Raw genomic sequence first — 24,579 nt, forward strand, 5'->3', positions numbered from 1 at the left:
CAGGCATTCAACTCGGCCAACAGACGACAACGTGGTACTTTTAACTGCAGGTAGCAGGCCACCACACCTGTGCTATAGCTACGCTTAGTGGTACATGACCACCTCTATTCATTTCATTAGGAGGGTGGAATGTTTTAATGGCGCATTTCTCAACAATTATCACCACCATCTTGCCAGTTTTGGTGCTCTGCTACCTGCATCAGTCAGCCAGTCTCACATGCGCACTTGTGTCCTGCATGGGGATGCAGAGCACTAGGCATTATGCATTTGGAGGCTATGTACAGTTGTAGTTGGTGAAGCAATGTTTTCACTGGCTGGAGTGCAATGTCTCTGTGAAGCGCTTGGGTTTACAGGGCGGGGAGGATTCAGGCACGTTCAGCCCAGCTCGTTGTTCGTGACCTGCTTATACGAGTATAGTATATACTTATAGGGAATATACTATACGTGGCTGTGCTTTCTTACAGTTGTATAAATGACTGAAACAAGGCAAGTTAATGCTCTTGGCATAGAAGTATGGAATTTGAATCTTCTGTGACCCCCTGGTAGCCAGTCCAGTTCCTTAGCTGCTGTGATACTGGATGTTGTCATTTCAGTAAGCGCACACTTATGAAGGGAGTATATGCGGCCACAGAAAGCACTGCCATTACCATAAGTCTCAAAGGACCCCCCACAATCTAGCTGTTACGTGAAGATGATTAGGAAGCACCCGGTTGATGGCGCTGTGCCTGATGATACAAAGCTGAGATTTTACAACCTGCAATGAAGCTTAACCCGAACTTGTTCGGCGGAGAAACCCGACTGTTTAAAGGTTTACATTAAAATTATAAGCAGTGTCAATTGGTTTATGTAAAGCAGCCACTGAACAAAAGCAGGCGAAATGAAGAAGCAAGTCCAAGGGCTGCTTGGAGGAGCGTTTGCAGCTGTTCTGTGGAGTAGGCCACGGGAAGCACCCCCTCTTCCGTTACTCTGCTTGTTTTGAGAAGGTACCTGAAAAGGATAAGCCAGCGTGTAAATGGTACGAGCGATAAGGCTCACTGTAATTTTGCCATTTTGTTTGTTTTTTCCCTCCGCTGTTGTTGCCGTTACGGTTGTTAAGATGAGCCGGACAGCATGCGTGTAGGCAGTTGCATCTGTCCGGCCTGCCCTTGTTTTCTCCTTTTTGTGGCCGGCATATGCTTTCCTGCCGGACAGGTCATCCATGCAGAGGGAGATTTTAATCTTAATGGGACTTCCTGAATAAATGAATCATGTGAAAGTAAAGCAAACAAGCAGCACCCTGGGCGGCTCCTGTGGTCCGCAGGCCATGCTGTGTGAAATGTCTAATGGCAGTACTGCTGGGTTCAGGCCAGCTCTGCTCAAGGTGCTGTGAAGCCCTCTAAAGTGGAAAGCAAATAGGGCTACTGCACAGGAAGCAGATTTTTCATTTATTTTTTTAAAAAAAATCTCAAACCCTCTTTCCTTCCCATTTGGATTCCTCTCGGCATAAAAAAGGTGCATTTTAAAACGGCTAATTTACTCTCCCCCTTCAGTGGCCACTGTACACATCAATGGTATCCTTTCAGCTTCGAAGACGGCTGGCGAACTCTAGCGCTCTCAGCGAAATGTGCTGTGACTCAACCGCTGTCCGCGTTCCTCGGCGGCTGCAGCAGCAGGTCCCCCTGTTTGTTGTGCTGTGGAGGTGCGGTGCCACCCTGTACTCCGCACTGTACCGTCATCTTCTCCTCGCTCTTTTCCTGCTGCTGTTTGTTTTTTTTATTTGCGGTAAGGTGAAACAGTGGAAGAATGTAATCTCTGTGCCCATCTTCTGCTTCTTCTGTCGTTAAATAAGCGCAGCTAGGTGTGGCCGGGCCAGATAGCAGGCCGCGTGATGTTTACCTGTGTACCAAGATAAAGCCCCGTTGAGCTGCGAAACTAAATGAATAACCAGAGAGTAAACAATGACTGCGTTCGTTATTAACCAAGCCCATGTGCAAAACATATTTGTTTAGTCAGAAACACAAGGCAAGCACCGGGAGTTGCTAGGCAGGTCGGGGCAGATGTTGCACAAGAGGGCGCCCAGTGCGCCGGTGGCTGCCACACTTGTCCAGAGGGCCGTAGGAGACTTCCTGCTCAATGTCGAGACCGTGTGGTCACTGGCCCCAGTGCCTGACTGCAGCATGGCATCCTCTGCGTGCGCTGAGCAGGCTGGCCTAAAAGCAGCCATGTGTTTGTCTTTCGTTTCGTTTGTCTTGCTCTTGCTGGAGTGACAGCCTACGCTAATGCAACACGTTGCCTTAGGAGCATTGCAGACATGTTACCACAGCGTTGACGCAGGTGTGTGTGTGCGTGCGCGGGGCTTGGGGGTGCTCTTATTGGAGCACACCTTGCTGTCTGTCCACCCCCAGGGCTCAGTGACTCATCTCTGCTGGAGGACCAGGAGCTGCTCTCCGAGGGACTTGGCCCAGTTCAATTTGTGGTCTGCTCCCCTGCTGGTCTCGGAACACCAGTGGCACAAAGAGAGGCGAAGCTTGAGTGAGCCTCCGGTGACTGGTGACCTGTACCGCGCTGCGTGGCTGGTTGACTTGTCCCCCACCACTCCCCACCTTCTGCCAGTGGCCACCCCAGCAGTAACCGAAGGAGTCCATAACTCACGCAGCCTGTCAGCCGTGACTCCCAGGCGGTGGCAGCACCTCGAGGAGGCTGTGTCACACGCCGTGCTCAGGCCGGAGATTTACGGCAGCCCCTTGCCCATCCCTCCCCAGGTGTTTGCGCAAACCTGAGGGGAGCACTAAACACATTTTCTGCGCTGAAAACGGTTTGCTCCCCAGAGGTACGAACGGCTTGTTGGGTCATGTCCTCTGCATTCATTTTTACCATTTTTGCCCCTCGTTTCAACACACCTTTAACTCAGAAGGGAGATTTTCACTTGCTTGGTTGCATGAACACTTTTCTCAGGGGGGCTTTCACACCTCCACGCACATTGCTACGCGGACAAGATGTCTGGTATGAGAAGGAGCCGAATCCCCAGGAGCAAAGAAGTCCAGAGGCCAGACGGTGTGTGTCTTGTGTCCACCGTAGCTGACTGAGCTTCTCCAACAGCTTCCATGCCACCGGCTGCTTTCAAAATTGCGCAATGTCTGCAACAATAGCCTTCATTGTTTCACGGCTGCCAGTAAGAGGCTCTGGTGACTTTGCTTTCACTATGTCACACCGAGCAGGATCATGCTAAAATAGTGTGTCTGTGTCCGCATCCATTTCCCACACACACTCATTCTACACATCACACATTCGCTCCACCTGTAGCCCTTTTCCTGCAGGCTTCATCGTGGTAGGATGGGGTTTTGCTCCAAGCTACTGCAGGGTGCTGCTGCTTGTGCTGATCATCCCACAGGCCAACAGGTGGAGTAACAGTTAGAGTCCACTATGAAAACCTGCGGCTTGTAGATCCTAAAAGAAGCCTTGTAGTGGTACCTGTGAAGCATTCCACCGGAGTTGCTCCAGTGAAACTTTTGGCTGTGTAAAATAGCGCTTCTGTAATTCGGGAATGTCAGTTTTCTAAGGGAGGGTCCATTACACCAGCAAGGAAGTGTTAAAGAGTGCGGGCGAGTAACGCTGCATCTGTGTCCTCATTCAGCTACAGGAGTACTACAAGAAGCAGCAGGAGCAGTTGCACCTCCAGCTTCTCACCCAGCAACAGCAAGCAGGAAAGCAGGCCAAAGAGGTGAGTTATTCCCTTTTCACAGCACGAACACTCTCGCCACCCACCCACACCCATACTCAAACACACACTTCAGAGAGTGCTTTGAAGCACACTTGAAGTTTGAATTGAACTTGAAACGCACCCTAAGGTTTCATGCGGTAATTGCTTTGCCCTACTTGGGGCTGGTTTTAGGAATGCAGCACCCTGATGCTCCCTCCATCGGTACCCCTCCCTCCACCTTCCAACCTTGTCGCTTGAGCAGAGGGTACAGCTTGTGTTCGCTGTGCCACACTTTTGCCTTTCGAAATGTGTGTGTGATCAGTAAAAGTTTCACTCATACCATAGCAGACAGAATGGAAAGCTGAAGTCGCACAGCACTGCGGTGCTCACGTCCAGAGATCCTCACTCCTCCACTCTGTCATCTTCTGCAATGGCTTTGCACCATTTACAAATGCTCCTTATGATACTGTTAAAACCGTATGCATGGCAAACTGCTCTCCACTGGATCAGCTGGCATTGCACAAGTGTATATTGCACGATTAGAAACATGGATTAAGCCGACGAAGGAATATGGATTTTCATTTTTCATTTAATATACTCACAGAATCACTATGGGCGCTGTGTTAATACTTAAGTATTAATTTACACGTCTGTGCTGCTAAGCCCTGCTCGAAAATCCCTATTTATGCCTTTGTGGGTGAATCGTAGCCTCACTTTAATTGTCAATTAGAACAGTGCACACAGACAGGGTGTCTGCGGTAATGAAGATGAACAGGAATCCTGCTGGATCATGGGGATAACTCTGCTCGACTACAAAGGCACGCCCTAATTGGCTGCCTGGCCATTGTGTGAGTCCTAGGACAAGATTAACTCCAGGCTTTGACCCCTTACCAGGACGTGGGATCACCCTTCTCACTGCACCCGCGCTGATCCCAGCTACTGGTTTCCGATCATTTCTTGATCGTACCCCGTTCACGAAACTGTGCCGTGAGAAATGGCCGCACGGAACACAAGCTGGATTTTATGTCATGTTTCCGCAGCGAAATGCACATGGCGCAGCACGCAGCGTGGAGTATTTGAAGCGGCTCAAAGTGCAGACGGTTCGACGGAGCCGCGCGGGGTTGCCACAAGCCGCTCCGTTTACAGTGGTTGCGCAACAGCCCCCAGGCGTCAAAATGATGCGCAGAAGTTGAAGCGCTGACATTTTCTCATGAACAGAAAAGTAAACACCACCCTGGGACCAAAACAAGAAAAGAATGACTGCTATTCAGCACAGGTGAAAGTGCCACAATAGTTTACATGCTCACAGTGTTAACAACATTCAGGGTGATGACTGGAATTTAATTAAAGCGACACACGAACGTGTGTAAACGGATTTTGAGATTGTTGGAAAGGATTTCTTTTGTTTGACTGACTTAGGTGTTGAGGGAGAAAGCAGGTACAGTGACATACTGCAGGATCCTGGTGAAAACAGAGTGAGTCTGTCATAGGGTGGAATGCAGAGCAGTGTACAAATTGTGTCTTTAAGGGCAATTACCGTGACGATCGCACCATGTTAATGGAGAGATACGAGGAACAAATCATTTTCTGGCATAACACAGGTTTCCAATGTCGGCTTCAATTCAGTCTGAGTTATTGCCAACAAAACTGGCTTCCGCTTCTGTGCCAGTCATCGAGCTGGAGTCTCACTTTCTTCATTCACAAGTTCTCCTTCCTCTGCAACACGACTTTTCTTTGATATAGGCATGGAAGCAGGAAGAAGCAACTTCTTACTGTAAAGGATCACACCCTAAACTCTAAACCCTAACCCCAAACCCATGTATATACACATTCCTGTATGTGAGCAGCTTGCACTTTGCCTCACTTTTTTCAGCCACAGATGCCAGGCTACATTAGAATTCCAGCTTCTGAAAAGAGATTTGCTCCCTCATATGCACTCCTCCCCCATTTGGAGTGGGTTGCTGAAACAGGTCAGTACAACAAGCTTGAGTCGAAGCCTCTCAGACCCATCCGAGAAAGAAGGAAAAAAGGTTATTTGCACTCTGTCTTTGTGTTGTCCTCAGCAGGCCTGCGTCAGCATCTCACCTGTGTCAGGAGGTGTTGTAACCGTGTTGCTTATTGAGGCTCATTCCGAGCAATGTGTCAGATGCTTTTGCTTCCATCCCGGTGTCCTATTAACATTCTTATTGACAAGCAATAACAAGGTTACAACGTCTTGCGGCACACCTAGCACTCCGACGCCTCTCGTTCTTCAAATGTCAGGGTGTGAAAGACGTGTCATTGCGCTCTGGACGTTCCCTTCTTAAAATACATTGTCCCGAGCAGTCGACGCTTTTGTTCTGGACAGCCACAAATATGTGTTAAATGTAGTACATATGGGAGAGGAGACTCGTCCCGCCTCCCTCTGCACACTCGTGCGCGTGCACAGACTGTCAAGCGACACCACCAGCCTGATATTTCCACCGAGAACTAGAGGTAGGAGGCGGGTGGTGGAGATGGGGAAGAAGGGAAGAGAAAGAAAAATCAGTGCTAACCTTATTCTTGGCCTCTCGAGTTTTCGAGACATTTCCCTTATTAAATATTGGTGGAGGTACGAAGCAGGCTTTTAAAGAGCAAGGTGCCACATTAAATTAATATCGTGAGGGCAGTGTGCGGCTGTGGGTCGGCTACCGTGCCCGTCCTGGTGAGTTGTCCGGCCTGCCAGAAGCCACGAGACTCTCCAGCTGCGCTTGTTTGTCTTGAAGAGAACCGTACAAGCCTAGCGATGACCTCAGGAACACTTGGGTTCGACAGCTCTTGGTGAGCCGTAGCCAGAGCTCACGGTGGGGTTAAGGACGCGGCACAAGGACTCCCTGGAAGGAGAAGTAAAGGGTAGCGATTAGACATGCTGCCTGTGGGCTCAAAGGATGTGGGTTTGAATCCCACTTCTGCTGCAGAAGCCTTGATTAAGGTACTTATCCTGAATTACCTCAGTAATAATTACCTAGCTGTATACGTGGGCACATCACTGTAAGCACCTTAACCTTGCGAGTTGCTCTGGAGGGAAGTCACAGTTCAATAAATGAATAGATAGATAGAGGGGTAGTGTGGTTTCCCACTCCTTACTCCTGTTGGGCCCCCTACTGGTAAGAGAGTGAGCTGCAAGTGATCACCATGTGAAGGTTCCCACTCAAGCATGTCACAACGCACGTCACACTTTGCATTCCCAGTTCACACTGTTTGTGATACACTGGGCTCCCGGTAGACAAAGAAACATGTTCAGCTCTTATGCTCATTTAAGCTATTTAGACGTGTGTGTGTGTGTGTGTGTGTGTGTGTGTGTGTGTGTGCGCGTGCTGTTCCTCACTGGTGTGCAGCGAGTGCACTGAAAGCCGTGGACTAAATGAAAGCTGGGAGTTGTAGAGAGCGAATCCTTGCTGTGTGAGATCAGTGACCACGTACCCTTCTGCACATCTGCCGGTCTGGAGTCCCCCATCCCCAGCCCCCACCCCATACCCACTCGTCCGTTTCTGAAGCCGCCACCTGCTGGGAGCCTGTAGCTGGGGGTTTATGTGGAGCCCGGCCCCATCGCGGTTCCCCGTGCGCAGTCTCTGCAGACACGCTTCACCGCGGTGACACAGTAAGCCCACAGGAATCTGCCTCTTGTGAAGCAAACAAAGCCGAGGCCTGGCGTAAAAATAGTCTGCGCTGCTCCGATTTCTGGGATGGGCACAGGCGGCCTGCTTTGCTCGGAGGGCTGGCAGCAGAGGAAAAACTGGATGGAATTCCTCCTCGCTGACCCTATCCCCCCCACCCTCCCACCCCCCAGTCTACTTCGAGGATCTCATCCAGGGCCACAGTGTTCATCTGAACTTCATCAAAGTTTCCCAGCGCGAAAGCATCAAGTAAAGGTTACTTTAATTGCTGTCCACATCGCTGTTAGTCAGCAGAATAGCGGCAAAAAAGGAGTTTGGTCGAGGAAGGCATTAGGAAAAAGGAGGACTCCTGGGCTGCGCTGGGCTGTGCACTTTTTAAGAAGTGATGCTTAAAATGCTGGTTTGACGGTTGAGCTGCGGAGTCACCCAGGAGTCAGATTAATGAAGTGCCGCTGTCAGTCCACCGTGGCATGCTGAAACTCTGTTTGATGTGCTCATAAATCAACCTGACAGGCCTGTTACTCCGCTAGCTTTAGCCACTCAACTGCATCTAATGTAAACAGAGCGCAGACACAATGTGTTAAAGAACTTGAACCGTGTCTCTAGGGGCGGGATGGGTGGGGGGTGGGAGGGAGGGAGGGAGGGAGGGAGGGGAGAGAGGCGCACTGAGATGCTCCTGTTCATCTTTTGGGGGGGCCTGTCCTGCCACACACACCCCCCTTTCTTTTCGCCACCACCTCCACCCCCTCACCACTCTCTTTGGAGGCCTTTTCCCTGAAATCCTCACAATCACGTGTCCTCTCACAATCATCTATCTCTCTAACCACACACACAGAGCTGTTGAGGATTCTGAATGAGAATACAGGACTTACATTTGCATTTATTTAATTAGCAGACACTTTTCTTCAAAGCAACTTCCAATGAACTCTATTTAGTGTTATCAACCTACGCACCTTATTCACCAAGGTGACTTACACTGCTAGATACACTACTTACAATGGGTCACTCACTCAAATATCAGTGGAACACACTTTCTCCGTCACTCACCCACTATGGGTTAACCTGAATAGCATGTCTTTGGACTGTGGGAGGAAACCAGAGCACCCAGAGAAAACCCACACAGACATGGGGAGAACATGCAAATGCCACACAGACTAAGCAGGTCACTTGCCCTCATTAGTGGTCCATGTTGTGTCCAGAGAGCTCAGAAGCAAGCCACAGGAGCCTTAGAATATGTGATCTTGAGGAGGTATCCAGATATGATCTGGGTATGAGGAGGACTTCAATACAGTTGTACCTTGCGGAGCAGCAGCTCTGCCCACGTCGTAGGAAATGACGTCATGTCCAGCCCTCCAAACCTGCACCTCCTGAGACAGGAGGTCTCTGAAGGGGAGGACCACGGCTCCGACCCAACAGCATAAGCACTTTTATTTATTTATTTTACTCCCCACCCCTGACTGTGGGGGTCTTATCTCCACTAGATAAAGGCCATCTTTCATTGGTGGAACATCAAAAGTGCATCGCTGGAGCGAGAGCGACCAGGAAGGGGGACATTCATCACGAGGACACGGCCTGACGTTATCGCCAGAGGCCGCGTCGTCCGCACCAGCCATCCCCTGTTTAGATTCCCCATATTTTCACCTCTGTGAGGAGATGGACCTGATAGGAGCTCGCAGAGTGTTTTTCTTCATCCCCTCCCAGCCCGCCCTCCCTACTTTATTCATTTCAGCTGTTCCAGTCTTGGCAAACCTTCAGACGGTTGTCCAGAAGTGCTCAAATTCTACTTTAATGAAGTAGCGAAACAGTTTAATCCAATTTCACAGAAGGTTATGTAATGGCAAATGTGGTCATCATTTCGGGTTTTCTTTGCCATACTCAAGACATGACCTTTGTTTCCTTTGTGGGCATTTTGCTCACCTTGCTCTTTTTCAGGAGAACTGTTACAGAATTATTTGTTTTTGAGTCCAAATATCTCCTTTTGCTCTAGCAGCAGTTGCTTTAACCAGTCAGGTTCTTGACTGGTTTCCTCTCCCTCGCATTTTAACTTGTGGAACATGTCACCTTTCCATCAGCCACAGGTAAGTGGATGAAAAAAGGTTGCTTGATACTCAGTGCATTCTGTTCACTCACTCTCTCTCTCTCTCACACACACACACACACACACACACACACACACACACACACACACACCCTGGTTATACACCCAGCAAAAATAAATACAAAATGAAATCAAAGTGTATCACAGCATAAGATAAATTTGACTGCTTTGACACTTTCTGTTACTCCGGTGAGTCGGGGTGTTTCGCACCCGAGCCTGTCGAACACACTGGCTGGGGAACACCGATGTGATGAATGTTTCCATGTGGACAGACTATACTGCATGAGGTTTGCATTCTGGGTGTGCCTACGATCTGGGGAGGATTACTGGCTATGGCCACTGGAGTGAAGGTGGTCCTTCTGCTTCTGAAAGCACCTCGCCCACCACTCTGCCCTTCCTCATCTCTGCCCTTTCTTCTGCCCTGCACTTAGCAGCAGCTGGGGAACAAACAGCTGGCCTTCCAGCAGCAGTTGATCCAGATGCAGCAGCTGCAACAGCAGCACCTCCTCAACCTCCAACGCCAGGGCCTGGTGGGCCTGCAGCCAGGACAGGGGGCCGTGCCCATGCAGAGCCTCCAGCAAGGTCAGTCCGCACCGTCTTATATCAGACCCCAAACGCACGGCTCGAATCAAGTCATTCGGCATCTACGATCTCCTCGCAGCATTTGGCCACCATAGTGCAACCTTGAGCCAGTTGCCACGAACACATTGCGCAGGGGTGTCCAGCCTTCAGACTAACCGTACTTCCACATACACGCATCTGGCTCCCTCTAGCTTTGAGGGGCAGTACTGCATTTATGGGCTGCCCCCAACCCCCCCCCCCAAGCCCGTAGGCAGGGCAACTGCAGAATGCAAAATCAACCTGACCACCGTGATTTGAACGCAGCCCAGGACCGACTCACATTGACTTCACCACCTCCCCCCGGCATCATCCTCCCAACGCTGTGAGTCCCTCAGAGGCAGAATGCAGGGGGACTGCCTGCCCTCCAAAACTGACCCCTGCAATTGGTGTGAGCGCGTTCAGCTTTTTAATACTAATAATAATAGCAGTAAAAAGTGCAGTGGCGCCCTCCCAAAATCAGCAATCAGCTATCATCCTAATCTGTTAGTAAGAGCTTGTTACCCCCTGGAGGAAACCACAGTCGTGTTCGTCTAGCCACATGCGAAGCTTGTTAACTTAATCAGGTCATAAAAAGATAAAAGGGACAGTTGATTGTTGGTTTTGTGGAAGGCAGTCATTTGGATAATAGGTAAAATATGGCTGAAAATGCTCTGAGCTTTTGGGGGTGGGGAGGGGAGAGGAGGGGAGGAGAGGGGGGTTGCTCTTGGGCAACCCCTTACAGCTGGGCTCCCGCTTTTCAGGATTTTATAGTCTAAAATATTTACCTTCCCTTTTGCTGCTTTTTCTGACTTTGATGGGACTGGGCAGCATGTTAAAATGGAGCTGATTTCACACTTCGAGATGGCCGTATCATATAAACATGTAAAGACATGAAGTTGTAGAATAAAATGAGTAGGAACAACAAGATGCACTGCAGACTTTCCAGTTGGTGAGCTGGCCGTCACGGTGTTCCCACTCATAGGCAAGCCACGCACTTTTATAAGAGCCATTATTTGGCCGTCCTTAGCGTCCACTTGATTATTTCAGTTTAGAGCAAACACAACACGCCTTCCTGTTAACCTTTACCCTACCAGTTACTTTTCTGTTTGTTTCTTCTTCAATTCGGCCGCGCTTCAAGAAGCCTTTTGGCGAGTGTGTTGGGTGGAAAGACTGGCGCAGCGAGAGCAACTGGAAGGCCGCAGGATTGAAGAATGTAATTTTTTCGACAGCTGTAAGCGCTTGGCTTTGGCACCACTCTGGCATCTTCCTCTGCTGATGTCATGGTTCGAGGGGCCCGAGGAGCAGTAAACTGCAGTCTCTCGGAATCCCTGGATGAATCCAGCGACACGGCAGCGTGGAATTTCCCCGCAGTCTCTTTGAAAGAGGCGTTCCATTATGATGGTGCAGCCAGGCGTGCACGTTGCTGTGTCCGGCCGTGCCTGCTGAGAAGAGCTGGAGGGGCTTGCTATTTATCCCTCCTTTGGCGCCGCTTCTCTTCAAGGTCTTCTTAAGTAAGAAGCATTTCAAAAATACAAAGTGCTGTAAACCGTCCTGCAAGCGCTGCAGACCTTGTGTGGCAAATAAACTTCTGTTGATCAAGTTCCCCCTCGTAGACTCAGTCTCCTAATGAGCCTGAAGCAGCAAAGGTCCTTTACATTTGTTTTTTAGCCACACATCTTGTCAATGCAATCCCCCTTTTCACCACTCATTTGCATCATGGGCTGGAGTTTGGGTGGGGGCTGAAATGTGAAATTGCGGGGGTGGGGTGCTGCTCCCAGATGATCCGCCAAAGATGGGGGCAGTGTCACAACAAGCTGATCAGGATCTCTTATATCCACTGCACCCTCTTGTGCATATTAATCAAGGTAAACAGCGATGTGAATATTTAAATAGCTCAATAGAGGCTGCGGACGAGAGTGGGCTGGGCTGGGTTGGGCTGGGGTGGGGCATTGTTTTTTCACTGGCATTTTACAAGGCCACTTTTTCACGTCCCACTCGAGACACTTGCATTGAATCGGTCACATTGGTATTCATGTAGTCTGCATGTTACCTTACTTGCTTCCTGACATTTATCTAAAGCCATTTCCACCGTTACAACACACATTTACGAAAGAGGTAAGACAGAAAATACGGTAATGTGCTCTATAAATAGCGTACATACGTTTGCGCTTGTGGGGTCGCAGTCGGAAACGTGCCGGGGAAATAACGAGCGGTGCTGACAGGGCCGAGCTCTGTAAAAGAGGGAAAGTGCGGCATTAAGCAGTGCCTTGGAGGTCTGCCATCGAGGAATAGGCTCACAAGGGGCCTGTCTTTCACAAGTGCCGCCAATTACACAGCGGTTCACATTAATTACAACATATGTAAAAACACTTTGTGAATATGTGAATCTTACGTACATAATAGGTTCAGAGCCTTTCATGTGCTCCACTTTGGCACATTTGTGCAGTAGTGTGAGCAGCACTTTGTCAGTACCCAGAGATGTGCGTTTTGCTCATAGAGGCCAGGGGGTGTCGCAGAGGCCGAATCCGCCTGTAGCGATTGCCACCGCTCCGGTCCGGTCTCACTCCCTGTCCCTGCGTAGACAAGGCTTTCTGTTTTGGCAGGGCCCGAAGCAGCCATGCTGATGCTCCAGACATAATATTTGGATTGTTAGTAAGACCCCGCTATGCGAGATAGAGCGGCCGGAGCCCAGTTCCCAGGGAACGGCTTGCGCCAGACATTGTGTGTCTTCGGTGTTGGGGGCGGGGCGGTAAGAAAGGGCTAGGAAGGGCTCTCTATACACATCCAAAGTTCAGCTGGATATGGGAAGGGTCATTATTCAGGCTTGTGGTTGACACGAGGAAGCAGCTGACCTGTCGCTGCGACCACAGTGCAGAGCGGCTTTCACATTTTCAGACTCTGCACAAACAGGCCAAAAGTAGCACTCTTCTCCCTCCAGTGTGGATTCACCCTCCTCCTCTGTCTTTTCCCTGCCACTGCAGTCCACCACAGCACTTTCCATCGCAGTGCCTGCTCAAGTGTGGTGTGGCATCCCGGTTGCCTTGTTGGCTGCCTTTACATCCCACTGGTGGCCTCCTTGTACTAGTTGGCTTGGGTTCAGGCCGAAAATGATAAGAAAATCCTCCTATGCTTCCTCCAGCACGTCGCAAGCTCCACCCACTGTAAACCCATTTGCACAAGCTGGACAGGAGAACCCTTCAGTCAGAGCCTAAGAAAGTATAAAAAGCCTTTGGAAATAGACCCCCCGCCCCCCCAGCAAACTTTTGTTTGTAAATGTGCAAACCACAGTGCTGTCATCATGCACCATGGTAATAGCACAGTTGGTGTCTGTGGACAGTGTGATAACCTAAGTAACCCTGAAAATGGAAGTGCAGATGCACTCGTACTCTAACAGTTAGGTAGCGCACAAACTCAAAATACTGGCTCCGCTCACGCTCCTGCCATCTGTGTGTGTGTCTGTGTGTGTGTGACTGCCCTTCTGTGTGCAGCCATGTGCCCCGCCGACCTGCAGCAGCTGTGGAAGGATGTGGCTGGCGTGCCGAGTGCCGAGGAAACCTTGAAGCACGAAGGCCTGGACCTGAGCACCACCAGCTCCAACTCTACCTCATACTCGGCCTCTAAGGTCTCACCTCAGATACCCCACCACTCTCTGCCAAATGGACAGAACTCTGTTCACACTCCAAAGAGAGACAGGTCAGTGCGCCAAATGGCCTTGCCACCTTCCATCGGGTTCTGCTTCTCTTCTTCTATTCTTTTTATGTTCTTTTTCTTTTCTGTTGTGTTGTGTTCCACGTGTTTTTTGTGCAGTCATGAAGGAGCAAGAGGGAGAAACCTTCAGGGAAACACCAAATTGATTGTGTTATTTACTTATCTCAAACTGCCTTCAAATTGCTCTTTGTATAATTGGTCAGGATGCCATGTGCAAATAAATTGTTATCTTTTCCCACACCACAAATGGTTAGTGAAGTTAATTGCTCACCGCAGTGCTGGTTTACTTTTTTCTTTTTTCTTTTTACATATAAATGTCCACATTGGAAGAAAGGGGTCAGAACATCTTCCTGGTTTCTGAAGCTGATGTTTTTACTTGAGTGGCATGCAGTAATGTTGTGTGAGAACCTACAGAGCATGCTTTCTCTGTTGCTGCGCAAGTACACCGTAGCCAGAGTGTGTGCGCTGTGCCGGAGGGTGGGCTGTGCGTGCGTAGAGAAGCTCAGCTTCCTGCTTTGTGTTGGCATTTGTGAGTGTCCTCTGTGTGGGAGTCGGTTTTGGGCGGGGGGGGGGGGAATCTGAGAAAGAGGGCATGGCAGTGTCAGTAGGTAGCGCCACAAGCCTGTCCCGCCCCCATCCCCTGTCGCCCATCCCCCGGTCCTCACGGATTCTCTCCGTTTTCAAGAGCAAGACTCTTTGAGTGGATCTCGTCGTTCTCCAAGGCCGAGCCCGCCGAGGAGCACCTCACGCCTCACTCAAAAGGCGGGTACCTGCAGAGCACCCAGTGAGTACACACTCTCGCCCTGTCATGCTTCACATGGGCCTCGATGAAGTGCCTCGAATTAGAGGCTCGTAGGCTTCCTGGTGCGCATGCGTCAGATGAGAAAAGAGGGAAAAAGAGACAGGAAGCAGGGGCGGGTTTGTGCGGGGCACGTGTGGACAGTGCGGTTGCCAGTAGTCTGTAATGTCTGGAGTGAGAGGAGCTTCTGAATTGTGTGGGCCTCACTGTCGGCTGTTGGGAGCGGGCGAGCGAGCTCCACATCAGAGCCGCCGCATCTGCAGGCAAGATGGTTTGTGTTTGCGCTGTGATGTGGTTTTTGGGACGAGCGCAGCCAGCCCCCAGTTGTGATGCTTACCAGCGCTCCTCCTCAGAACCGCTGTGTTGACTCTGAGACACGTGTTTGACACGTTTGGTCATCGGCTGCAGCCCTTGGCAGTGGCGCGAGGCAGCGCATGACAGGAGGCAGGGACTTGAATCGGAATCTAGATCAGGGCAGGTCATCCAAGCCCCGGACCCCTGATGGGCCGTGATGCTCGGTCCCCAGTGCCCCCTGTCCCTGAGCTCTCCGAGCCTTGGATACGTGCTACCCTCAGCTCCTGAGGAGTTCCATGTGTCCGTGCTGTCAAACACGGGCTGCTGGATGCCAGTCACGGTGATGTAGCTACTAGCAGTTTTGTGTCGTCCCCGTGGAGTTAGGGGAAGGCCACCTAACATAGGGGTGTGTGCCTGCTGTTGCTGAGGGGAGCTCATGGAAACAGGACAATCGAATACAAAGACAGCGAGTGCAGAAGATGATGCAATGTTCTTGCACTTTGACAAAACCTAGGGCAGGGACCCATCTCCTTTTCCTGCATCAGTTCCAAATGAATCCCTTCACCATCGCCCCGTGCAGTGTCTTCGAACCACCAATGGATACAGGCATACTGCAGCTTCTGTGGGTTCTGTGGATTCCTCTGATGGCTCCGTACTAACGGTGAATTAGGTTTCTTCTCAAGAGACTTCTTGAAGTTACTCTTCAGCTTTCTGTCTCTCTACCAGTTGCTAAATGTGTGTGTGTGTGTGTGTGTGTGTGTGTGTGTGTGAGAGAGAGAGAGAGAGAGAGCATGCACGCGCACTTACTTTGGCAAAACTCTAAAGTCCAGTGGGCAGAACTTGTCCGCCTGCTGTTTTCAGTGTTATTTCTTTGGTGTCCAAAGCCATCTGCGTAGCTGCAGTGCAGTAGAAGTGTCCGGACTCGAGGCTCAGGAGGTTAATCCTAGTCTCGCTGCACTGCCTGCAGGCTGTCTGCTGAATACAAATAGCCCTTTCTGCCCAGGTGTGGTCAGAGCAGCTGCTCTTCAGGATGTCTGGATCCACTCTCTGGGCCCAGTTAGGGGACCGCATGGGCTGTCATGTCTGTGCTTGCAATAAATTAGACACCTTTTCTGTAGTTGCCTGTTAGGTCAGCGTTGTTCCGCTTCCTGGGCAAAGAGGGACGGCAGCACTGGCCCACTGGGGCGCTAAGGGTTGGTTAGGTGCATTCACCTGATGCACCTCTTCAAAGAGTGCGAAGAAGGGACCGTGACTCCCACAGAGGGGTGGGCTCTTGTGGTTTATTTGGCAAAAAGTGAGGAAGGTGGTGAAACGTGCCGGGATTGCCTTGGTCCTACTGACCTTTTCAGTTCTCTCTATCCCATATTCTGCAGCTCGTCCCATGAGGAGCACACGGGCTCACACCCTCTGTACGGACACGGCGAGTGCAAATGGCCTGGGTGCGAGGCCCTCTGCGAGGACATGGGCCAGTTCATCAAGTGAGTGTGCCAGCCACCACTGCCACCACCAGCAGCTCCACAGCTCCAGCAGCCTGCAGCAGTGTGGCCCTCAGCAACGCTACACTCAGCTTGAACACACTGCGTCATACTGAACATTTACTGCCCACAGCATTCTAATATGCTCAAGTGCTTTACATATTAGTGGAACGCGTCTTATTTCGATCATGTCTCACACTTTGTGAGACATGATCGAAATAAGACGCGTTCCACTAATATGTAATCATCTCACAGAAGTTTAAACCAATATTAGCTGAATGATGTGAAGAGGAACAAATGAAATGGGGGAAAAAAAACAAGAAGTGCAGGCCTTCAGTGTGACAGCTGTGTTTTTGGTTTAAATTTACACCTATTCGTTCACCTGATTCTTTCCTCCGAAGTAGCTTACAATGATTTACTCATTTGTACAGCAAGCTGATTTTCACTGGAGCAATTGACTCTGCATACCTGGCTCAGGGGAGCTACAGCAGAAGGCAGGGTTTGAACCTGGGTCCTTCGAGTCCAGACAGGGTGGCTCTGACTGCTACCCCACCCAGTGACACAGAGGTATTGGTTCAGGTGCTGAGCGGCCACGGCGCAGAGATCTGTGGTGTATGTGAGAGTGGGGTTGTGAGCATTGCCCATGTTGTTGCGTGTGTGATGTTCAATGCCCGGCCGACCCCCTGTGCTTGTAGCACCGGCAGCCCGTCGTGCACTGATTAGCACACCGCTCCACAGAGCTCTTTCCTTCCATGTCCCAGCACAGCAGCAAAGGGTCAGGCAAATTGTTTTCATGCTTCATTAGTAGTTTACTTAATTAGCTCATTTACAATTAGATCTCTTTGTTTCTCTGACGCTAGCAAAGACATCAAAAAAGAGCCTACCCTGTGCCTGTCGCTGCCCTTCTCTTTCTTTCTGTCTGCGTTTTTGGTCTGTTTGCCATTTTGGAGTCTGTGGGGATCGGGGGGGAAGCGAAGCTTGCTGCTAGCGATAAAGGGAGGAAAGATCTGAGCGAAACAGAGATGTAAACAGCCCATTGTCTTTTGGTGTTAAAATAATTAGACATCAGAATGGAAAGGGCTGACACAGTCCACAGTCACATGGGCACGACTCATGGCTCTCGGCCCCATAGGCCACAAAGCTCACATCGGCCCCCTCCGAGCTTTTGTTCCTCTGTTTATTTTCTTTTTCACTTTTTATGCCCCCACCCTCCCCAGACACCTCCTGTCTCCTGACGCCACGTCTGTTTTGATATCCGCAAGATTCCCAAACCCCAGTAAATGGGAGGTGCCGCAGCCCTGTTAATGAAGACCCAGACTTCTCCTGGTCAGGTCTCTCGGATGGGGAGAGAAGCACTCTTTTAATTGCCCCTGCATTACTTGGAGAAACTGGCAGCCCTCGGGAAGATGGTCAGCCACCCCCCGGGGAAGATCTGAGATGGGCTCGGTGCCGAGAGATCCCCGGCCATGCACCCATGCCCTGGGAGAGAGGATGCTCACTGAGTGGCATGGGGGAACACGGAAGCTGTGGGACACTTTGGGAAAGTTTGTCAGGCGCTTGGCTGTTGTTGGGATGTGCGGCATTTTTGTTTCGCGTCGTTTGAGGTCAGGGTCAGGGTGAGGGTGGGGGGGGTGAAAGAAAAAAGGGTGAGAGATAATGCCGTCAGTTGGCCACACTGCATTGCTGTCAGCCTGAGTCACCACACAGGGCAGGAAGGGCAGGATTTGGGAGGGCGGCCGTCTCCCCAGGCCAACCTGGCGGGAAGCCACTCGCGGATGCAGGAATGCCTTGGGAGCTGTGTGCGGGTGATAAAAACTCCCATTCAGGCCAAATTCCCAGTGCTGCGTGGCCCCCTCGCCTTGCTCGCCCTGCCCTCGCTCCCGAGCCCTTTAATGGGCTTTGGTTTTCTCTGGCACGCCGGAGCTACATGTGTCGGAATACTCGTCCTCTTTGTTCGCCTGGCCTGTGGTTTGGGCGGTTGAAACTGCAGCTAAATCCCCGTTGGGGCCGATGTAAACAGTGCCTCATTGTCAGGTTCCATGGAAAAAAAAAGGAGCTACTGTTTATTATGAGCCATAAAGCATTGTGGTTTGTACTTCTCTTTCGAAAGAGGGGGAATGAAAAAGGTTCGGGATGGGGTGAGATCATTTCTTGTCGTATGGCTTGCTGAGGAACGACTATCAGTTCTTGGGTTTCCAGCAGGGTGACATCATTGTTATTGCGGAAAGAATGCCTCTCTGATAATATGTAGCTCGCCCTAGTCTGCCCTGCTCGGTGACACTTTGGTGGAGACGACCAGAGCAGACGCAGCACACAAAGAAGGCTGTCTTCAGTGTTTTGGGTTCTGATGGAACCACCCATAGTGGGAGTGGCTTCGCGGATAGGGACGGGGGACGGGGACAGGTGCTTGTTTGGCAACCTTCCAAGCCAGAACCCAGGCGATACACAAGGGGGGCTGGCATTACATTTCAGGAGTCTTAGTCATCTAATTCCCCCCCCATCTCTGACCCTGTCGCCTTGTTTGATGTGCAATTCACATGAGTGTAGCTCAGCCGTTTTAAAGCCACTGGGGACTCAAGGCTCCAGTCAGACTGTGCTTTGGTGTGGGGGGTACAGAGCTTCCCAGCAGAGCCCGGGGCTCCAGCTGTTGCTTTGACATGACCTGCACGTCCAGAGATGCCCCAATTCCAAAAACACCACCCACAGAAAATCAAACAGGACAATATGGGCATTTGGCGGTGTCTGCTGGAGAGTGTATTTTGAAATCGAAGAGGGAAAAGTATGTGAGGAGAATGCATGGGGACAAGAAACACTGAAAGCAGTGCTTTCCTGCTTTCCCAATCATGAGATGGTGGCTGTGAACCAGCTGGGGTGGCAGATAGCAGGAAGGCGCATGGTCCTTCCCAGGAAGAACCAAGCCACCACACCCGGTGACAAGGGCTGTGGGAGGGAACGCGGGTCTCCGGTGGCAGCGAGTGTCTCGTTGGGGGGGGGTGTACGGTGGTGGGAAAGGATCAAGAAGTAACAGCAGCTGAGGATCTGCTCACAGGAGCGGTCCCACAGGACCAGCACACTTTTGTGCTCCGCTCCAGCGCCACGTCATCTCGACAGTCCCCATGCATTCTGGAGGAAAACAAGGATTGGATAACACTTGCAAACTTATGTCTCTCAGTAAACAAACACACACACACACATTTTCTGAACCGCTTGTCCCCTATGGGGTCACGGAGCCTAACCCAACAACTCAGGGCATAAGGCTGGAGGGGGAGGGGACACACCCAGGACAGGACGCCAGTCCATCGCAAGGCACCCAAAGCAGGATTCGAACCCTACACCCCCCAGTGAGCAGGACCCGGTCCAACCCACTGCGCTACTGTGCTACCATGCCCTCTCTCTCAGTAAACAGTGTCGTCAAAACAAATGAGGTCATTTCCAGGTGTATTTTTATGTGTGTGTGTGTGTGTGTGTGTTATTTTTTTTAAACCTTTTTTCGTTGCTCCCCTTCTTTAGCCCGTTCTTTTTGTCATGATATGCCTGATGGTTAAAGCAGAAAAGGAGAATAATAAGGCTTGGGGCACCAGTTCATTTGGCTGTGTGGCCCATCCAGTCTCTGTTCTGGATCTCCTTCACCAAATGCATGCATCCAGCACATCATCAGACCATAAGCTTCTTTTACCAATGGAAGATGACAGAATGAGGGAGAAAGCATTTGAAAGACAGAATTACATCACAAACCAGAGTTATGTAGTAATTTTTTTTTTTTTGTTCTTGTAAAGTGAGGTGGTGTGTATGCCTCCTTTGTCCCTCTTACCCTTGACATTCTACATCCTGAGTGTTTATGAAAAAGTTTGACATGTATAGGAAAGCTTTATCTGCTCAAATGTTATAATACAGAACACTCACTCAAGTTTTTCAACAACTTGTCTTTGTCTGGCTTATTGTAGTCCAGAATCCAGGGTGCTGGACTAGAGGTGAACACCCTGGATAGGACATCAGTCCATTGTAGTGTAACTGTACACTCTCTATGCACAATTTAGGGCCACCCGTTGAGCAGAACTGCATGCTTTTGTACCATGTGAGGAAACCAGAGCATCGGGGAAACCTACACAGTCATACCAATTCAAACCTATGTCCAAACAAGCATAGCACTCCGAGGCAGCAGACTAACCGCCGTACCGCTGTACCAGGGCTACCCTTTTATGTCCAAATATGTTTGGCAGGAAATAAAGTGTGTGGTCTGATGACATGTGCTGCTGCAGGTGGAACTGCGCTATTGTGAGTGTTTCCTTTCAATAGAGAGTTCTGTCGGATGAGGCCCTCAAATTGGGCCACAGGAAATGAGAGCTGGAAAAATAAATTTATCTGCAAATTTTTATGTAGACATAGATTTGTATGAGGTCATTCCTGGCTCGTCTAACTAATTTTTTTTCTGCGGCATGTTCCTGCAAGATGGCCACAGGTTTGCGCTGACACGTGGGTGGCGACTGCATTAGGGAACATGTCCAGTGAACAGATCGCCCGTTACCTACAAGGCTACGTGTTTGGAAACCCTGGCAAAGCTTTTCTGTGTGTGTTGGCTGGGAACTTTCCTAGTCTTAATTAGTAGCTGCCTGTAGAGAGAGGATGAAATTGACGACACCAAAAACAGGGTTGACATTATGAGTGGCGCTCTACATTTTCAAAGGATGTATCCTTACACGATACAGCTGGTGATAGGAGCTTTGTAAAGGGTCTGTAACAGGGACCGGAGCATAGTGCCTGGGTTTTTACAAAAAGTGTAAGTGCGTGACATTTTAATGCTGTGACCCCTCTAAGCAGTTGAAGTCCTGCGTCTGTTTCCTGCCCTGTCCTCGGCACAGAGCAGCGCTCTTATGTTAGTCATGAGATATGGACACCCTCTTCTCTGTACGGATTTACGCTGCCTGCACTTAGGTGTGCATTTCCCACGTCTGCAGAAGCAAACGTGCAGAAGTAGTGTAAGCGAAGTGCTGTTCTCGGGGGCGACCGTCAGCACTCTTCCTGGGTTTTGAACAGAGCGCCATCTGCTCAGATGACTCACTTGGTGACCTGAACATCACTGATGCCACGCTTTCTCAACAGGCACCTGAACAGCGAGCACGCCCTCGATGACCGCAGCACAGCACAGTGCAGGGTGCAGATGCAAGTAGTGCAGCAGCTGGAGATTCAGGTAGGTGCTTCTCGGGCCTTGCACCATTCCCAGCCACAGCACACCCTTGCCCCCTCTGGGGTGCAGTGCTTCTCACAGGGGTCAGCAGGACTCTCTCATGGAGGAAAAAGGGTCCTCAAGTAACAGCTGCCTCTGCTCCCATCTTGTGCCGCAGTAAGGAGATGGGCAGCAAGGTCCTGAGCCCACTTCATTGTCTTGGGCTTGGCCTGAAGCTCAGCTCCAGCTGGCGTGCGCGACAGTTGAAGTGATGGCTTTGGAGGGAGGGGTGCTACACTAGGGTCAAGGGTTTGTGGCGGCACTTTGCTGCACCGTCGTCTGTGCTTCTGCTCACAGCGCAACAGACATGAATTAACGCTTCCTCCTCATAATCACAGATTCCTGAATCAGTGGCACAGCTGGGAGTCGCAGTCCACCGCTGTAGCATAATGTGAGAACGTGGTCGGTGTGTGTGTGTGTGTGTGTGTGTGTGTGTGTGAGGGGGGGGAGTGGGTGTTACTTCTCTTGCTATGTGAACATTGGTGTGTAGGTGTGGGTGTACAGTTCAAGTTAACCCATGGTATTTCCGTTATGAGCACCAAACACAGCTCACAGCATCCTCAGAGAGAGGGGGTAATGATAATCTGAGTTTTATTAAATTGCGCACACACACACACACGCGTGTACGTATGTTTATTTATGCTGGGTGTCAAGCACTTCTTCATCCCAAGCTTATGGTTTGTCACAAACGAGTTGTGATTTCATAGAAATTACTGGAGCTTGTAATGTAGAGGAGTCCTGGTGAAACTGCCATCAACTGGCCCCCAATTATAAAGTTTCCCGCCCCCCTCTCCTGCTGCGGGCTCGCAGTGGGGCTGTCGGAGCTGCGGACGCTGTGTCATCTCTAATTAGAGCCCTGATGAGGGAGGTGTTTGTGTGTGTGGGGGGTGGTGTTTTCTTTGGACTGGCCATGACTTAACCCTTCACTCCCCAATACCAACATCTTCACTGCACTCTTGCCACTATCCATCATCCGAGCACAAAAACTCCTAAGAGTAACATTCATGGCTGGAGAAGGAAGCATATACTCCCTGTGTGTGTGTGTTTTATTTAACACAGAAGCATCAACATTTTTCTGGATAAGTAGCAATGTAAAGCACTTAAAGTATCTGAATTGCAGGCAACTCTTAATTGATGAGAGTGTGTATCAGTCTTGGGAAGAATTTAGACCACATGTCCAGTGTTCCATATTTATATTGGCGCAGTTTTTGGGAGGTGAGCACCAAATAAGGGTTTCTCCTACGCTCCAACACGGGTTTTTAATTGGAAGCTGATATGGCATGATATGTAAAAAAAAAACATTCACCTTTACTTGAGGTGTTATCGCACCCACGTTCATGTTGGGGTCCTCCTGTCTTCACCCCCTATGCTAATTTGCTCCTCCATTTTCCTTACTCAACCATGGCAGTGTCAAACAGCAAATGAAAGCATGAGAAGAAGCGTTGGCTGCTGGGAGGGCAGCGTGTTGCGAGCAGCGCTCACTGAGCTGTCTGCGGCCCCTGGGAGACACAGAGTGACGGACAGGCAGCTCAGGCTGTAGCATATCTCAGCACCCAGCACCCATGCCCCAGATCCCCCACTCCGTACTCCTTCAGCGAAAGCTGTTAGATCCAAACCGTTACCAGCATGCCTAGCATGCCTCAGAGTGTCCCCTCCAGAAAAAAGCCCCCCTAGGACCACGTGGCAGCATGGTGGCTCACGGAATGGTGCCGCAGGACTTTTTGTAGAGCTGCACTGCAGCTGCCCCGCAAGCTCCAGAGCAGGAGGACACTTCCCAGGTGTAGGGCACAGCTGGCACACTACAAGGAGAGCTGGAAGAGTAGTGGTTAGAGCTGCTGACTTTAGACCTAGAGGTTGTAGGTTTAGTCCTCACCTCTGGAAATTAATAAATTTCTATGTTGTACTCTTGAGCAAGGTAGTTATCATGAATTGCTCCAGTAAAGTTACCCACGTATATAAATGTGTGAAATAATTGTAAGTTGCTTTGGAGACAAGCATCAAGTAAATGAAGAAATGTAGTGCTTAGTTTCACTTCTTGCTCAGCACTGAACCCCTCAAGGTGAAAGACAGCCCTGCCAGCCCCAACCAAGACCAACCCCATTTATGGCATGATGCTGGAAACAGTGAAAAGTCATTCAAATGGGTTATTTCATTCAGTGAAAATGTAACATTTTTCAAATTAAGCCCAGAGGGATTTGGGAGATGCTATTTTCTGAGGCTAATGTGTAATGGAACTGGGAACGGTTGTCTTCATTAACGCTCCGACTTTGGCCGGAAAACTGCCCCTCTGCAGCATCGTGCTGTTTAATTAGTACCATTAAGTGCCACTTAGTGTCCTCCAGGCTCCGCCCTCTGGTGTCCCCAGTGGACCAGGGGATCAGAACAGGGACCTAGGACCTGCTATGTTTATGAGATCCCCAAGGGCTAAGATTCTTCCACCCACATTGTGGACAGGACTTGTGTGCAGGGGAGACAATGGGACCAGTGAGAGTGGCTCAGCTTCCAGGGGATGGTGACCACAGTGATCTCTGTGGTACAATGACACGGTCTGAGGAAGGAAAGTAAATGGAGGAGTTCTGCAGGAAATGGCACGATGGGTATTGTAATGGTATGTCGGTGTTTTGTGATGTCATTCTCTCGCTCTCTCACACTGTTCCCCTCCTTCTGCTAGCTGGCCAAGGAGAGCGAGCGGCTGCAGGCCATGATGACCCACCTGCATATGCGCCCCTCGGAGCCAAAGCCTTTCAACCAACCTGTGAGTTTCGTCCACGTGCGCATGGCTGTGTCTGGGTGCGTGCCCCGTCACCTTTGCTTTCTAAGAAGTGTTCAGAGAGAGCACGTGTGCCAAGTCTGGAGAGTGCCCTCTGTTGACAAGTTGAGGATGAGGCTCACATCACCGGTGTGATCAGCTCTCTGAAGAAACTGGAGTGTTCTGCAGACCATTGAGCAAGTGTCGGGTGCCAGACAATCCACATGTTCTCTTGTTAAGGTCTGCTAAGAGTTTGGTTTGGGAGCGTGATTGATTGCACGGTTAAGCTGTAGAGCCTTAACCCCTCGAGATCCTGAT

General features: G+C 50.3%; 1 protein-coding gene across 4 annotated transcripts in view; it reads left to right on the top strand.

Moving 5' to 3' along the window:
- foxp4 (forkhead box P4) overlaps window positions 1-24,579 on the top strand; it is a 110,561-nt gene that overhangs the window by 74,702 nt on the left and 11,280 nt on the right. The window contains exons 1-8 of one of the 4 annotated variants that reach the window (XM_018758633.2): window positions 3,269-3,378; window positions 3,614-3,700; window positions 9,844-9,994; window positions 13,501-13,705; window positions 14,406-14,504; window positions 16,163-16,291; window positions 21,389-21,476; window positions 24,184-24,267. In XM_018758633.2, the coding sequence (XP_018614149.1) occupies window positions 3,313-3,378; window positions 3,614-3,700; window positions 9,844-9,994; window positions 13,501-13,705; window positions 14,406-14,504; window positions 16,163-16,291; window positions 21,389-21,476; window positions 24,184-24,267 (909 nt within the window). In that variant the 5' untranslated portion in view covers window positions 3,269-3,312. Of the gene's footprint in view, window positions 1-3,268; window positions 3,379-3,613; window positions 3,701-9,843; window positions 9,995-13,500; window positions 13,706-14,405; window positions 14,505-16,162; window positions 16,292-21,388; window positions 21,477-24,183; window positions 24,268-24,579 lie in introns of those variants that run through there. The other 3 variants (XM_018758630.2, XM_018758632.2, XM_018758631.2) reach the window with 3 other exon arrangements.

Source organism: Scleropages formosus, chromosome 2 (assembly GCF_900964775.1).
Source record: "Scleropages formosus chromosome 2, fSclFor1.1, whole genome shotgun sequence".
Taxonomy (NCBI): Eukaryota; Metazoa; Chordata; class Actinopteri; order Osteoglossiformes; family Osteoglossidae; genus Scleropages; species Scleropages formosus.